Consider the following 14,342-nt stretch of genomic DNA (forward strand, 5'->3'; position numbering starts at 1 on the left):
TTCGAACTCATAGAGCTCACGTAATGTTAGAAAACGTCGCCAAATTTGTCTGGTCTCGGCCGCACCTCCAATATTTATTCATCGGGAAGTTCATGTTTCGCTTTGACTTAAAAAGAATTCCTTTGGGGCTGTCCATGGAGAACAAGGGGGGAATTTCGTTGTAGACCAATCAGCAAGTTTATTCATATTTTCAGTAACCCAATCAGAATGCATAAATTTTGGCCACTTCCAGATAAAGGTACATTATTTACCATTTTACATGAAGAAATAAAAATTTAGGCATTTTCATTAGCTCTGCCTAAAAATGCAAGCAAATAGCGAATCTGTAATAAAGTTACTTTCCCTATAATAATATTTAATCCATACGACACGATTATATTTGTCTGTTCTATCAAGTGCATGTGTTACAGCAAAAACAAATCAAGTGACTGTAGGTACTCGAAAGTTGGGCTTCTATCGAATATATATCTGTCCACCCGGATTGGAGACACCTTGCTTTTGTTTTGGGCCTGATTGCCCGCAGGGGTCATGTGTTGGCCAGTTTCTGCGTGTGTCTCCATCGAAACAATAATAGTATGAAGAGGAAGTGAGGAGAGCCGGCCCTTCAGGGCGCCAGAGAATTTTATTTGGAACATAACCACGACAGGCGGTGGCCACATTTTTAATATTCTGGCATCTGATCGAACCTTCTTTCTTTATGACTATACTCCCACCATATGGTTCGCATACAATCCAATCATTGATATTTGACTTAATCATTATCTCTCGACCAATTTTCTTCCAAAGTCTCCAGTCTACGGCCCCGAGGCTATGCGGTGACTCGCTCAGCGGAGGAGTGGTTGAGATTGGAGTATTGGCACTATTCTCAGGCCAGTTTGGACGGGGGGTTATGGCATTTTGCCTTGATTGAAAACTAGTGTAGTTGGTAAATGTGTAGCTATAAACTAAGGTCCAGCCTCCACCATCGGTTCTCATGTCACAGTACACTTGAAGTTGTTTCTTCGCTACAGGCTCAATCCAATAGACTCCTGAGGCTGTGAATTTATTTTCTGCCAGAATGTCTTTACATGATGTTCGCAAGGTTACTGGAAAATATAATGGTCAACGGTATAATTATACTATTATAATGATCGATTCAAATATTTACAAATATATTTGAGTATGAAAGATAAGTAGAGCAAGATACCACTACTATTGCAGTAGGCAACTATTGGTCAGTAGTTTTTAAAATTGATTTAATCTAACGAATAAATTTTACTTAGGCGTTAATAACTCGAGAGTTAAAATTCTTTGCGTTACTTCAGGAATTTTGAAAATTTTCAGTGCATGAACAAGTGAATTTTCGATTTGATAAAAATTCAACCAATGTGGGAAAAAACCTCAACCGTTAAATTATCAATAATTTTCTCCGATTTCTCAATGATTTATTAATGAAATTGAAAACCTGGTCCTACCTGTCATTTTTTTTTCAATATTTTTCAACTTTCTCTCCATAGTTTGCCACTTCAAATTTATATTTCTCTCGAGATTTTGAACTCGTGCATCTTGCTCTGAATTTTTCTCGCTTAATCTTGTCTGTAAACGTTTAGCTTGAGAGTCTTGTTGGGAATATTTGCTATCGAGACTTCGCAGGCTTGTATTTAGATGTAATACCAGGCTTTCGACTCGGCTATTTTGTTGGGAAAGCTCGCTTTTGAATCTCTTAAACTTTGTGGTTATGTTCGCCTCCAGGCGTTCGGCCTCAGATTCTTGTTGGGAGTTTTTGCTATGGAGACTTTGCAGACTTGTATTTAGATTTTTAATCAGGTTTCGAACACGAGCATCTTGCTGGTTCATTTTTGCTGTTAAATTTTCGGTCTACAAAATTCAAAATAATGGATTACAAACTAAATAAGGGGACGCTGAATTGATCGGCCATAGAAATAGGGTGCTCCTGATCTGTTGCAATACGCTGGATAAGGGAAACAGAATTGATGAGCTTTAAGGAGCTAATTGCAAAGCATCCTAATCAGACCTACCGCTTCCTCACTACCTATCTCATCCCATCCATCTTCTTTGTTCACGTAAAGTTTTTCGTTGTCCTTACGAAATGATATCATCCCTGGCACTGGTGGAAGATTGTTAAGACTTTCCTTATCTTTTACCAAAATTGTCTGTAAAAAATTCAACATGTATGGCGGCTTATCAGAATTCAACCAGGCAGATTTTTTCAACTTCATAATTTGTATGTAAAATAATTTTTTTAATACTTACACCTTCATTCAATAGTGCGTCAAATTGCTTTCCACATGTGCCCTGAGAAGAAAAAAATTTCGGATTTTTAAAAACGTTTATATGGCCTAGTTATTTGAAATTAATTGAAAGGCCATGATTTACGTCGGTGTCTAGAGCATCCGTCAACAAATAGGATTGCTGCCCAAAATGTCAGCATTTTCTTGTGCTAGGGAGTTGCAAACCTCTATATAGTAAGGGGACGATTGGGGCGTATTGTTGAATGCCGGCACGTATTGTTGAATACCGCGGATCTTTCAGATATTCAGATATAGGCCTGACAATTGCATATACCAATGGATTTCAGTCCCGGTATAGACTTCAACGATTTTACTTTTATAAAGCAAGAAGGAAGGGTTCTTTAGCTTTCTAACAATCACTTTTCATAATGCAATTTCTTAATGCAATCGCATTCAAAATATCTAAGTGCATAAAACTCTATCTGTTTCCTTTTGAAACATCATGCAGATATAGAAAAACTGCTTTTTGATATACGTAAACACCTCATGTAGGATACATGCTGCAGTACCTTTTGAGCAACACCAGTACGTCTATCGACATGATATGTTGCCAGTTTCCCCGCTTGTGTCTTCATTTTGAACTCCATACATCTTCTCCACTTGCGTGTGGGCGTTCGTGTTCTGATCCAATACCAGACCTGAATTTGATCTCTTAGAACAACTCCTCCATTCCTTCCGTTGCATTTTTTGGCGCAATAATGATCTCTACCTCCTTTAGGACCAAAACATGCACAACACTAAAAGAGAACGATGCAAAAGTATTTAAACGAGTTAATACAGGGTAATATTTTACATCAGCACCTACGCACTACCTGTGCACTAAATTTGCATAATCTACAAAGAAGTGATAAACGTAGCCCAAACCTACGCTTGTATATTGACGACAAACTATACGGAAACTATTAAATTTATCATTTATGTATTTATCTTTTACCTGAATCCTGAACTTTTCACATCAAGTAAAGATTTTACCTCGTAAATATTCTAAACTAAAAGTAGTGTAGTTTGCATAACAGTTAACATACATACCTGGAGAGAGTCGCAACCAACAAAAGCAGTAGAATCGTGCGTCACACCTGAAAACTCGGAGCTTGCGCTGTAACTAAAAATATGAAATTTTGCTTCATTCGCCATTGGAACTATTATACGTTCCTCATGTCAATTTGAAGCCCTTTGGCCTGAGAGCAATTTTGCCTTTAAACAGAAATGTTTTTTTCAATTTTTTTAACCTGCATGTACATGTATTCTCTACGCGGAAAGAAGCAAAACGTAATGCGAAATCCAAGTAGAGAAATAGAAATAGCAAGACTTTTGTAGTGAAATATGCGACGAACGGCATAATTTATAGTTATAATTGGCTGTTTACCTGAAAGATCCGTGCATATCCAGCTGATATGGAGGATTATTTTCAGTAAATGCGTAACCATTCGGGCAATTGTTTTTCAAACATTTATTCATATTTTGCTGCAAAACAAATTGACGGAATTAGAATACGGTCATATGAGAAATGGAGGAAATGAAAATCGGTTCTGTCAAGATGAAAGTTTCTGACTGGTGGTTTTTCTAAGATCAGCTTTCTTAATTGGGCGTATTTTAATTTCTAAACTCCAGAATTGTTTTGCTGATACTCATTATATTGCTGAATTTACCAAAATTCCCACTTAAACTGTGTATTTAATAAATGATTTACTGAAGAGAATGATGACTGCAATCTGGATTGCTGTGAAACTCTAGGTTTGTGAAAGTTGATCGTAGTGGATTGTCCATTATAACTCACAACATCTAAGTATATTCTATAATAGTCTTTTTCAAGGCTTCCCTAACGTCAGACAAATAATTTTCCTAAACTTCTCATAAAATATTAGATATAGAATTAGTTTATTGTGATATTTACCCAGCCATTCATAACGTTGGGTCCAAATTGAGAACAATTGAATTTTGTGTTGACGATGGTTTCGGTAAGGATATCTTTAACATATTTTACATCTCCAATCCCCGAATGATGGTCAGTACAGCCTCCACTTCCAATACCGAACAGATTACCAAGGGCACGACGTTTTTGTAATCTGTATGACCTTTACACGAATGTATGGTCGGAAAAGATTGTACATAGCGGGGTAAAAACTTTAGCGTGGTATAAACTAATAGAAACTATCGATTGATATGGTATGCTACGGTGTGTTTTGCTGTGCTATATATGCGTTGTGCTGTGCTGTGCTGTCCTGTGCTGTGCTGTCCTGTGCTGTCCTGTGCTGTCCTGTGCTGTTCGGTGTTGTGCGATTGTGTCCATAAATAGTATACTTCCTCAGTGTCGGTAGTACAACCTTGCACTCACCAATGTGCTTTCGTACTTTCGAATTTCTTCGAAGTTGATATTTGAACTGCAAAATCTTGGACTTCGACGTCACCAAATTTGCTAGACCAATGAGGATTTTCAAATGGATGAACTGGATTTTCATTGGATTGTACGCTCCATATGACTGGACTTTGTTTCATTCCAATCAGCAAATAGCCACCACCGTCTGTGTGGGTGTCACAATACCCCTGCAGATTGACAAGTAAATTTCGCGATTGGGTAGTGAGAAAGACTGAACCAATCAACTATTTGGCTGAATGTGCAAACTTGAGGACCATGCAGCTACTAGGGCCAAGAATAGTTTGTTACACCGGCCAAACGGTTATTTGCAAATTGGAACGGGAATTGCAAATATACATGAATGTGCCATACATGAAAGTCTAGCGTGCTTATGAAAGCATGGTTAATCAAATGAATTATCCATGATGAAAGCTAGTAAAATCCTTAATCGAAGACACAAAGTCATTTAAGTGATCAGTAAAATGCATGCAAACATAAAAAATTGTGGTGACATCTCTTGTAACAGGCAATAATTAAAAATAGTCTGTTTACCTTTGAAATATTTCCTTCAGCGTGTTTTATCCAAAAGAAACCATCTTTTTCGTCTGGAAGGTTGTCCACTATTTCTGAGCAATCCTTCGCAGGATTGAATTTTTGGCCAATTGTTGAACTGCCTGTATTAGGGAATATAGAGACTCGATTGCGTATGCATACCAAACAGTTCAAACTCAGTTAAAACATCTATCAGATTTAACCACTGATTTAAAAAACCACGGGCGCAATAGATAAGTGAGAGGCAGCGGTGGAAGTCAAATCTAGACCTCGCTATTAAATCTGAACCTCGCTATTACTGTAGTGCGACTTTGGTTTACAAGGTTTAAGATTTATTACTGCCGTAGGCAATTAATATCCATTATTCCTCTACGTTTTACGTTTTACACGCCATGACGTAATGCAAGCAAGTTTATGCTAGGTCAGCATAATTCACAATAATTAGTAATGGAACCGGAAGTGAAATGTCAGAAACGTGCTCGGTAAATGCCCGAAAAGCCAACATTGATATATTTCGTTTTTACCTATCCATGTTTGCTGAATTAATCAGTGACCGTTATTAGATTTCAATTAAGAAAGCGATAGTCATTGCACACGGCAGGCTAAGGTGTCAAATTTCGTCAAGTGGTTTCGAACTCGGTTCATGAGAATATCTGGCGGCTGACGAACTCTTAGATTTTATTTATAGCCGGTTAGAACATATATTCGCTGTCACGGTAAAGTCAATATCATGCCACATTTTTCAACTCCTTTTTCGTTTATTCGTTGCATGTGAAGTCCAAATATTTCTAATTGAGATATCTAGTATCGGATTAGAAATATCTTGTAGATGTACTATTTCCGTTATTATTTGCCTCAGCCTACTCAGATTACTTTGAGATTATTCTCTTCGAAGAAGATTTTTTTAGAACATATAAGTCGGAAATTGGTGGATCTTACTATATAGTCACAGAGACTATCCTGCATATCAGAAGCCATCTTTTGAAATTTTTGAGACGAACGAGTATAGGAGAATAAAGAAACTTTTGTTGTGCCTCACGCTTCCCCCCACGAGATATACGTAATAACTTAAGAAAAAACTAATTTAAAAAGTGTAGTTGCAAATCCAGCAGCTAAAATACCTTGCTTCAGTTCTACTTGTCAAACTGAGGCTTAGAAATGTTCATTATCACTATCTTCATAACCCTCATGCATCGATATAATGAATATTATTTCAATTGGTAAATCAGTGTTCAAGAAGCTCATATTCTTTTTCTTGGTCATGCAGCAACAAGTTTTTTATAATATTACGTTTCATTAATCATTGATTCAACCCTTCCTATCCCACACTATACCGCCGCTTTCCACTGCAATATGAACGTATATCGGCTTTATAAAAATATCTTTTAACCGTTTTAAATGCAATATTAATAATAAGGTATGTTACTTAATTAACTTCCTTCTTCACCTCGCTGATTTCGTTTCCCTTTCTTCCGGAACTGAACATAAACACGCAGCCCGGATAATTTCCGTTTTACATAATTTTATCCATTTTTTGCATACGTTTTATAAATAGAGTAATATAGTAACCTTATAAACATTAATCTTACCATCTAGAAATTTCCATTGGTATCGATTTTCATGTTTGAGGCATATGGCAAGCACGTCATCACCAGAAATCTTCCGATACAAGGTGCTGTTGCCTTCCTTCGCTTCTGAGCAAACAGGTAAGTCACGAGACAAGTCATAGCCCTCATTAGCCTGTACAACCTTTTCACAAAATACAAGTAGATTTGATTACGTCTTTGTCAAATCAGCAATATATAGCTTAATCAACGTTGACCTATCGCTTGCAGTACAAGTTTGATTCGCAGGGCCGGGAAATTTTTTGTAATTTTTCGCCATCCTGTGCAAGGTAAAAACCTGCAAAAGCTTCCCTGGTTTTTTCATTACAACACAAGCCTAGTTCTCATACATTAAATTAAAGAATAATTTGGTCAGATCAATATTAGGTTCAATTGCTTCCGTGAATTACATCATTTTAAATGACAGTAATCGACTAGCCCATGGTCTTTAACTCGACAGTACCCGCGAAATCGACAGTACCCGTTTTTTTCTCAAAGAACAAGGCATTCAGCCTTCAAAATTGCATGATATTAAAACTCTTTATGTAGAACATATTTATAATTTGACATTTCATATGATATATACAGCTCATTTTCGCGGAAAATTTAATTTCAAATTTAAATTTATATCAAACCTTTCCTTCGCCAACTGGGAATTGGGCGGAAAGCATGGAGAGAACTAGAACTAACGATTTCAACTGATTAATAGCCATTTCCATTTTAACTTCAGAATACAATGTTTCATCTCCCGTGGCTTGTGACTAAATGAGGCAAATTTTGTCGGTTTCCTTGATTTCATTGTTCGATGATGTCAAAAACGTGCGAAGATGAAATTTCGCTTCCCAAAAAAGGCAGTTTATTTATAATTTATTATGGAAATTAGAGTCAAATTCAATTAAAACTTATTCAGCAAGTTTCAAACGTGAAAGTAAAAACGGACTAGCACGTTTTTCACAGCTGGAGCCGATTCCTTTTATTTATTCGTATTAGCTTCTGTTTCCTCAATTGCGAGGAATCTCTATTCTTCAATAAAATGGACTAAAAAGTTAACCCCAATCTATATTTGTACAATATTGGATGCTTAGGAGCATATATAGTCTCCATATATCTTTTCGTTTGAACAAATCACAACTGACATTATTGCGTGAATGAAGCATACTTCATATTCCATTATTACGAATAAATTTACGAATATTACGAGTAAATTCAGGATTTTAGCTGGGACGCTTTAGACGCAGAGCCTCTTTCTTATAAGGGGGTGCAAAACAGCGAAAGATGCAACTAGCCTGCTGCCTCGCATAAATGGTCGTTGCATCACAGGCGACATCATCAAACACTTAAATGGTTAACAACATCCTCAAACACTTAAATGGTTAATACGCGCGTGACATACCTTACGCCTTTCAGTTGGTGATTAATAACTCCCTTTGTCGTGAACGAAAGCTACAGTTTGCAGGCACAGGTGATTTTATTACGTTCGACAGCTTCGATTCACGCGGTAATTCTACGAATGTTTGCCATTGTCAGAAGAATATTTTTAGGCAGTTCAACCTTATTTAAACTTTTTATATGTTTCTCGTTGAGAATTTGGATTTTTTCATCAGAACCAACGATTTTTTAGGCATTAATTCATGTGCAGTGGCAGATTCTGGGTTAGTCAAAGTATAGCTACATTGTAACTGGTCGAATTATTCATACATTTCAAATTTTTCTTCGAAAATTCATGACAAATAGCAACATATTTAGCTGATACACTTATGATATACAAACATATTTGTATTATCAATACAAAACGAGACATGCACTATAATTATAAATGAAGCTTTTGATGCATAGATAATGTCTAGCGTAATGTCAACAAATTTCCTCCTAGCGTGAGTCCACTGATATAGTCGTACTGCATTTTAACTTCTTTGTTCCTATAATATATATCATCCTGGAATGCAGGCACTATGGCTGCGTTCACACGCTCAACGATCGTCAGCAAATGCTTATTATAATCAGTGGCGTAGCTACCGGTCCTGCTCGTCCTGCCCAGCAGGACTAAAAATTTCCCCAAAATTTTGAAAAAACCACTCCAAAAAAATTTATGAAATATTTTTGAAGCCTAAGCCTTATAAATTCCGCAATTATATTTTTCGATTCGTTTCTAGCAACAGTTACCACTCGGAAGCTCGCGCCCGCAAATATAATCGATCCCACGCATTGATGCTTCAGGCCTAATAACATATATGACATATATATGATATATATATATACAGATCAATGGCTCACTCCTGCTATTTTGCCAAGGCAGGAGCTGCTATAATATTCTATAGAAGAAAATACTCAATTCTGATTGGATAAATGGCCTCTTACTCACTCATAATTGGCTGGTTACAACTCCGCACTCCTGCTATCTCGACAAGGCAGGAGCTGCATATTGTATTGCCTTTTCTTGCGAGGTTTCCGCGTGAGTACACACACTTGAGCGTAGTTTGCATAGTTATTGTCTTTGAGCGAGTGTTTTTGTAATGGCTTCAGCAAGCGTGACGAATCTAGCTTCAACTGAAGCTGATATCATAAATTCTTTGTTAAGAAAAATCATTTTCTGTTCGAGCAACCGCGGAACAAAATGTTATTGTTAAGCAAAGGCCAATGCCGAATTTGAGTATTAGTGCGAGAGGGAGATCTTTTCAAATGGCTTGGTATGAAAAGAAGGATTGGCTTTGTGGCAGCACAGAGTTAAAGAGATTATTTTGCTGGCCGTGTCTTTTGTTTTGCCCTGGAAAGTCGCCGACTTGGAGCAAGAATGGTTATAGCGACATGCATGGCTTCCTCTCTGATTGCAAAAAGCATGAAAAGGCGAAGTCACACATGGCTGCTTTCAAGACCTGGAAGACGTACGGTTCCGGTGCTCGAGTGGATTCTCTTATCTCCCAAGCAAGAAGAGACGAGATACAACGCCACAATGAGGAGGTAAGGCAAAACAGAGAAATTTTAAAAACCATAACCGAGGCTGTTTTGTATTTATCCAAACAGGAGTTGGCGTTTAGAGGCCATGATGAATCTGAAGATAGCTTGAACCGCGGTAATTACAGGGAGTTACTCGAGTCCTATGCTAAGTTAGATTCTGTATTTGAACGACGATTGCATGGCAGACTAGCTGAATCTGGTCAGGGTGGAGATTCACGTTTCACTGGGGTCTCTCCTGAAATACAAAATGATTTAATCTGTTGCCTTGATTCCATTATTGAAGATACTATTTTTAAGGAGATTAACGAGTGTACCTTCATCAGTGTGCAGGTTGATGAAACTTCTGATGTCTCAACTAAGGAACAGGTAAGCATGATAGTCCGTATGGATAAAGGTTGTGAGATAGTAGAAAGACAATTGGGATTTGGAGATGTCAGCACAAAGAGAGATGCTGCTGCCATATCCCAGTTTGTGAAGGATAAGCTTAGTCCCCATTCCAACATCAAGGATAAATTAGTGATGCAAACCTATGATGGTGCTGCTGTTATGTCTGGTCATGTTAGTGGTGTCCAGGTTCGAGTGCGTCAAGAATATCCTTTTGCATACTTTGTTCATTGTGCAGCTCACAGATTAAATCTAGTTTTGTGTCAGTCTGCCTCATCTATAGCCCCTGTTAAAGTTTTCTTTGTTGATATAGGAGCATTTTGTACTTTTACTAGTAATGCCCCTCAAAGAAAAGCCTTTCTTAATTCTCATCAAATCGAGTTCCCCAGCCCTGGTGATACTAGGTGGTACTATCGATCTCGTGTGATAAGTGTCTTGCATAGAAATTACCAGAAACTTCATGACATTTTTCTTGGAGAAGTGGATGAGCCTGGGAGCTGGGATGGAGAATCATTGGGAAAGATACATGGTTTGCTACATAATATTAGTAGTTTTTTGTTTTGCTTTTTGGTCTGTGTTTTTCAACAGATTTTCCAACAATCATCAATCCTATATGAAATTCTGCAAGGCCAACAAACTGACTTTAACTATGGTATGGTAAGAATTCAGCGTTTTGTAACCTTTGTTTCTTCTCTTCGTAGTGATGATAAATTTTCTGAATTATACCAAGAAGCAGTAGATATATTGGGCCCACCAGAAAGCAGACTTGAGAAAAGACACAACCATAAGCAAATTTATTTTGAGATTATCGACTCCATTGTTAGTATGATGAATGAGAGGTTTCAGGATATGAAACAATATGCATTTTTAGATCTTGTCAATCCAAAAAAATTTGCATCTTGGGGTGGGGTGGTACCACCTGAGAAAATTAATTTACTAAAAGAGATGTATGGGCCCCTTTATGATATCTCCATGCTTGAGAGCCAACTTTCTTTCATTTACAGGGATCAGGATTTTCATAAAGACACATGTAATGAATTACTAACCTATATTTTTAAGTTTAATCTCCAATCTAGTATTCCTGAAGCTGTCAAATTAATGAAAATGAATGTTGTCTTGTCAGTAACTAGTGCTTCTGTTGAAAGGTCATTTTCCTGCTTGAAAAGGGTAAAGACCTATTTGAGAAATAGAATGAGTCAAGGGCGCCTTAGTTCTCTTTGTAGGATTTCAATCCATAGAGACATTCTAAAAGAAAAAGAAGATGCCAATGTGCTACATAGTGAAGTTGTGGAGAAGTTTGTGGAGAAGCCAAGGAGACTTGCCTTTCTTTACAAATAGTAGACAGGTTAAGTATAAGAGACATTAGCTGTTGAATGTAAGTATAACTATTTCATTACTAGTTCATCCCTGTTAAATGGGTTCAATTTTTATAATTCATTCATCATAAGCAGTCCTTTGTGCACTCTTGCACCTTATTGTAATAGCCTGTTATATAAAATATTAAAACTTAAAAAAATTATTTGTATATACATTTAATTGGTCCAAGGGGAGATATTCACTGCTGGTGTGGTGACCCCATGGGCCATCTGTTCACACTGTATTGAATAGTTACTATTCATTCATTAATTGCTTATGAGTTACGAGCAGTTTTTTGTGCACTCTTGCACCTTTTCACTTCATGTAATATATGTGTTAAAGAAAATATTAAAATCATAAAAATATATTCTTCTAATTATAATAATAATAATAAAAATCTTTACAGAGGAAAGCTTCCATCACCAATAGTGCTTTTCAGGAAGGTCCTCTAAATTGGTTCTAGGGGAGATATCCACAAGTGTGGTGACCCCAATATATAAATAATGGGCCATCCCTGTTCATATTGAATTGAATATTTACTTTAAATTCATGTATGAGCAGTCCTTTGTGCACTCTTGCACCTTTTCGTTGTAACCTATGTGTTTAAGAAAGTATTAAAAACATATAAAATCTTATATATTTTTTCTCTTAATGGGGAGATACCCACACTTAAGGTGTGGTGACCCCAATAAATATTCATTCATCATGTATGAGTGGTCTTTTGTGCACCCTTGCATAGTTGCACCTTTTCACTGCAATATACATATGTGTAATGTGTTTAATAGTTCTTAGTGACTTCTTACTTCTTTTGCATTTACCATTCTGTTCATACTGATACTGTATTAGATATTATCTATATTCTTACTTTTCATCATGTCATGAGCAGTCACTAGTGCATTGCGCACTATTGTACGTTTCATTGTTTTCCGTTTCTTCATTCTCGTTAAATGATATATTGAAAACAAAGTGACATCGTCTTTGTCAATCGTGAGCCAATTTGCGCTAAGTGTGTGTACTTGCAATTTGAAAATAAAACGAGGAGTAATGGGCCATGGCATATTTAGTTGCAGCAATACAGAAATGCAATTATGCAACTCTTTTACTTTCTGGCTATGATGAGCGTTGTCTATTTGACTTCTACAGTGCAAAAGCTTTATTCTCTGAGCCATTTATGGTCTATCAGAGTTGCAGGGTTAGGGCAAATTTTTTGTTGATACTGCCCCCAGAACGCCGCAAATGCTGTTTCCAGGCTTCCAGATATCAAAAATTTTCTGGGGGAGCATGCCCCCAGACCCCCCTAGGATGCTCGCACCTTCGGTGCTCGATGAGCAGGACCATCACCGAGGTGCTGGCTACGCCACTGATTATAATTTGATGAAAGATTTGGTATATCTATTTAGGTCTCGGAAAGTTAAAGATCTCCACGGTCTTTAATTAATCTCATAATTTGACTTGTTTCAATGGAAATCACGGGAGAACGGGGCTACTAAGGTGATAATTGCATCTATATTCGTTCCATTGACAAAAATAGTGACAATTACCCATATATATGTATTATGTTTCTCAGAGATAAAATTACGTCAGCACAGAATTTCAAAGTATACTAGCTTGATTGATGAGTAGACGCAGATGTAGATATAGATGTGGCTGGTGTAGGTTCGAACTAAAATATGACAGTAAAAACTACTAAGCTAATTTGCTTAAACCATGCAGCAAAACACAATGTCAATGTCATTAACAAACAAACTATAAACAATAAAATATATAACGAATAACTATTAAACTTGCGTACTTTGGTTTACACTTGTACTCCAATTGTCGTAGACAAATTTTAGTTGAATAATTTGCGCGTAATTAAACGTCTTTACTATACGACAGTCAAACTTAGATTAAATATGTGACCTAGTGTCACGCAAAAGCTACCAAGGCAGTGTAGCCTGAAGGCAATTAGCTATACAATAGCACAATAAATTATTTCGAACTAGCAACCTGAATATAACTATGATATAAATGTGAATGCACGATAGCTACTCCGTTCATTGTACCTAAGGAGCTCTATACGTACAGCAGAAGTTTTCCCATCAAACAATAGTTAGACTATCATGTTCCCTACTTCTAATTTCTGAGAAGTTTTTCTTTTTTTTTATCATTGCAATAAATCTCAGAATATAGTGAGATGGCGTTGCGCGCTCTTCTGCCTGTTCTAGCGCCAGTAGCGGTTCTGCTTATTCTTCCTACAATGGTATGCACTGATGATGATCAAGTATGTAAACTGGTGGCCACAAATAGTTCAGTGAATGTCCAAATATGTTTGGTATACAAGTACATTCGGATCGCAAATAGTAATGTCGTCTTGGGTGTCCAAAATATACGAATATCACTTGAAGAACCGTGGAGAAGTGTGCTACTGTAAACCCTTTGTGTCAGGCTACCTTCATATGCCTACATGTGTTCTAATCTCGACGGTCCTCTAAAGGCTGGTATACGTTGTGCAGTTGAAGCCTTCTCTTTCTCTTGCCCTGGTCAGAAATCTCATAACCATGGTTATACCTGTGTTTATGAAGTCCAAACTCGTCAATTTTGCGACAAATGGTGACGTTATCATGCAGACGGGGTGTCTCATGCATTAGAACGCATTAAGGTGAAAACGTATACAGTGAAAAGTCGCTCATACATCGTAATCCCAGCTGGTTACAGATTCTGTTCTATCAGCGAGGTAATTTCAGTAGAGGTTTGTCTGGCACGAACAGAATTTCTTTAAATTAAATCTAAAACGTTAACGTCGTCACACATATACTTCAAATGCAATTTTATGGATATTTTAATATTAAAAAATTTAAAACC

The 14,342-nt window shown here is 37.0% G+C and overlaps 2 protein-coding genes across 2 annotated transcripts in view; both read right to left on the reverse strand.

Annotated features, from left to right (window-relative positions):
• The window catches only part of LOC114517187, a 34,929-nt gene that overhangs the window by 12,065 nt on the left and 8,522 nt on the right, over positions 1-14,342 (reverse strand). The gene's annotated exons all lie outside the window — the stretch shown is intronic.
• Positions 313-1,890, reverse strand: LOC114517394. Its single transcript, XM_028537094.1, has 2 exons — positions 1,455-1,890; positions 313-1,085 (listed from the first exon to the last, which is right to left on the reverse strand). The coding sequence occupies exons 1-2, from the start codon at positions 1,834-1,836 to the stop codon at positions 454-456; spliced, it is 1,014 nt and encodes a 337-aa protein (XP_028392895.1). The 5' UTR covers positions 1,837-1,890; the 3' UTR covers positions 313-453.

This window comes from Dendronephthya gigantea, unplaced genomic scaffold (assembly GCF_004324835.1).
Source record: "Dendronephthya gigantea isolate DGI-Jeju-01 unplaced genomic scaffold, DenGig_1.0 000007F, whole genome shotgun sequence".
Taxonomy (NCBI): Eukaryota; Metazoa; Cnidaria; class Anthozoa; order Malacalcyonacea; family Nephtheidae; genus Dendronephthya; species Dendronephthya gigantea.

Bases quoted from the DNA above. Each gene is read 5' to 3' on its own strand.
- LOC114517394 (XM_028537094.1), bottom strand. From the start codon at position 1,836: ATGAACCAGCAAGATGCTCGTGTTCGAAACCTGATTAAAAATCTAAAT. The intron at 1,086-1,454 runs GTAGGACCAGGT...TATATTTTCCAG, and splicing joins TATTGAAAAAAAAATGACAG to TAACCTTGCGAACATCATGT.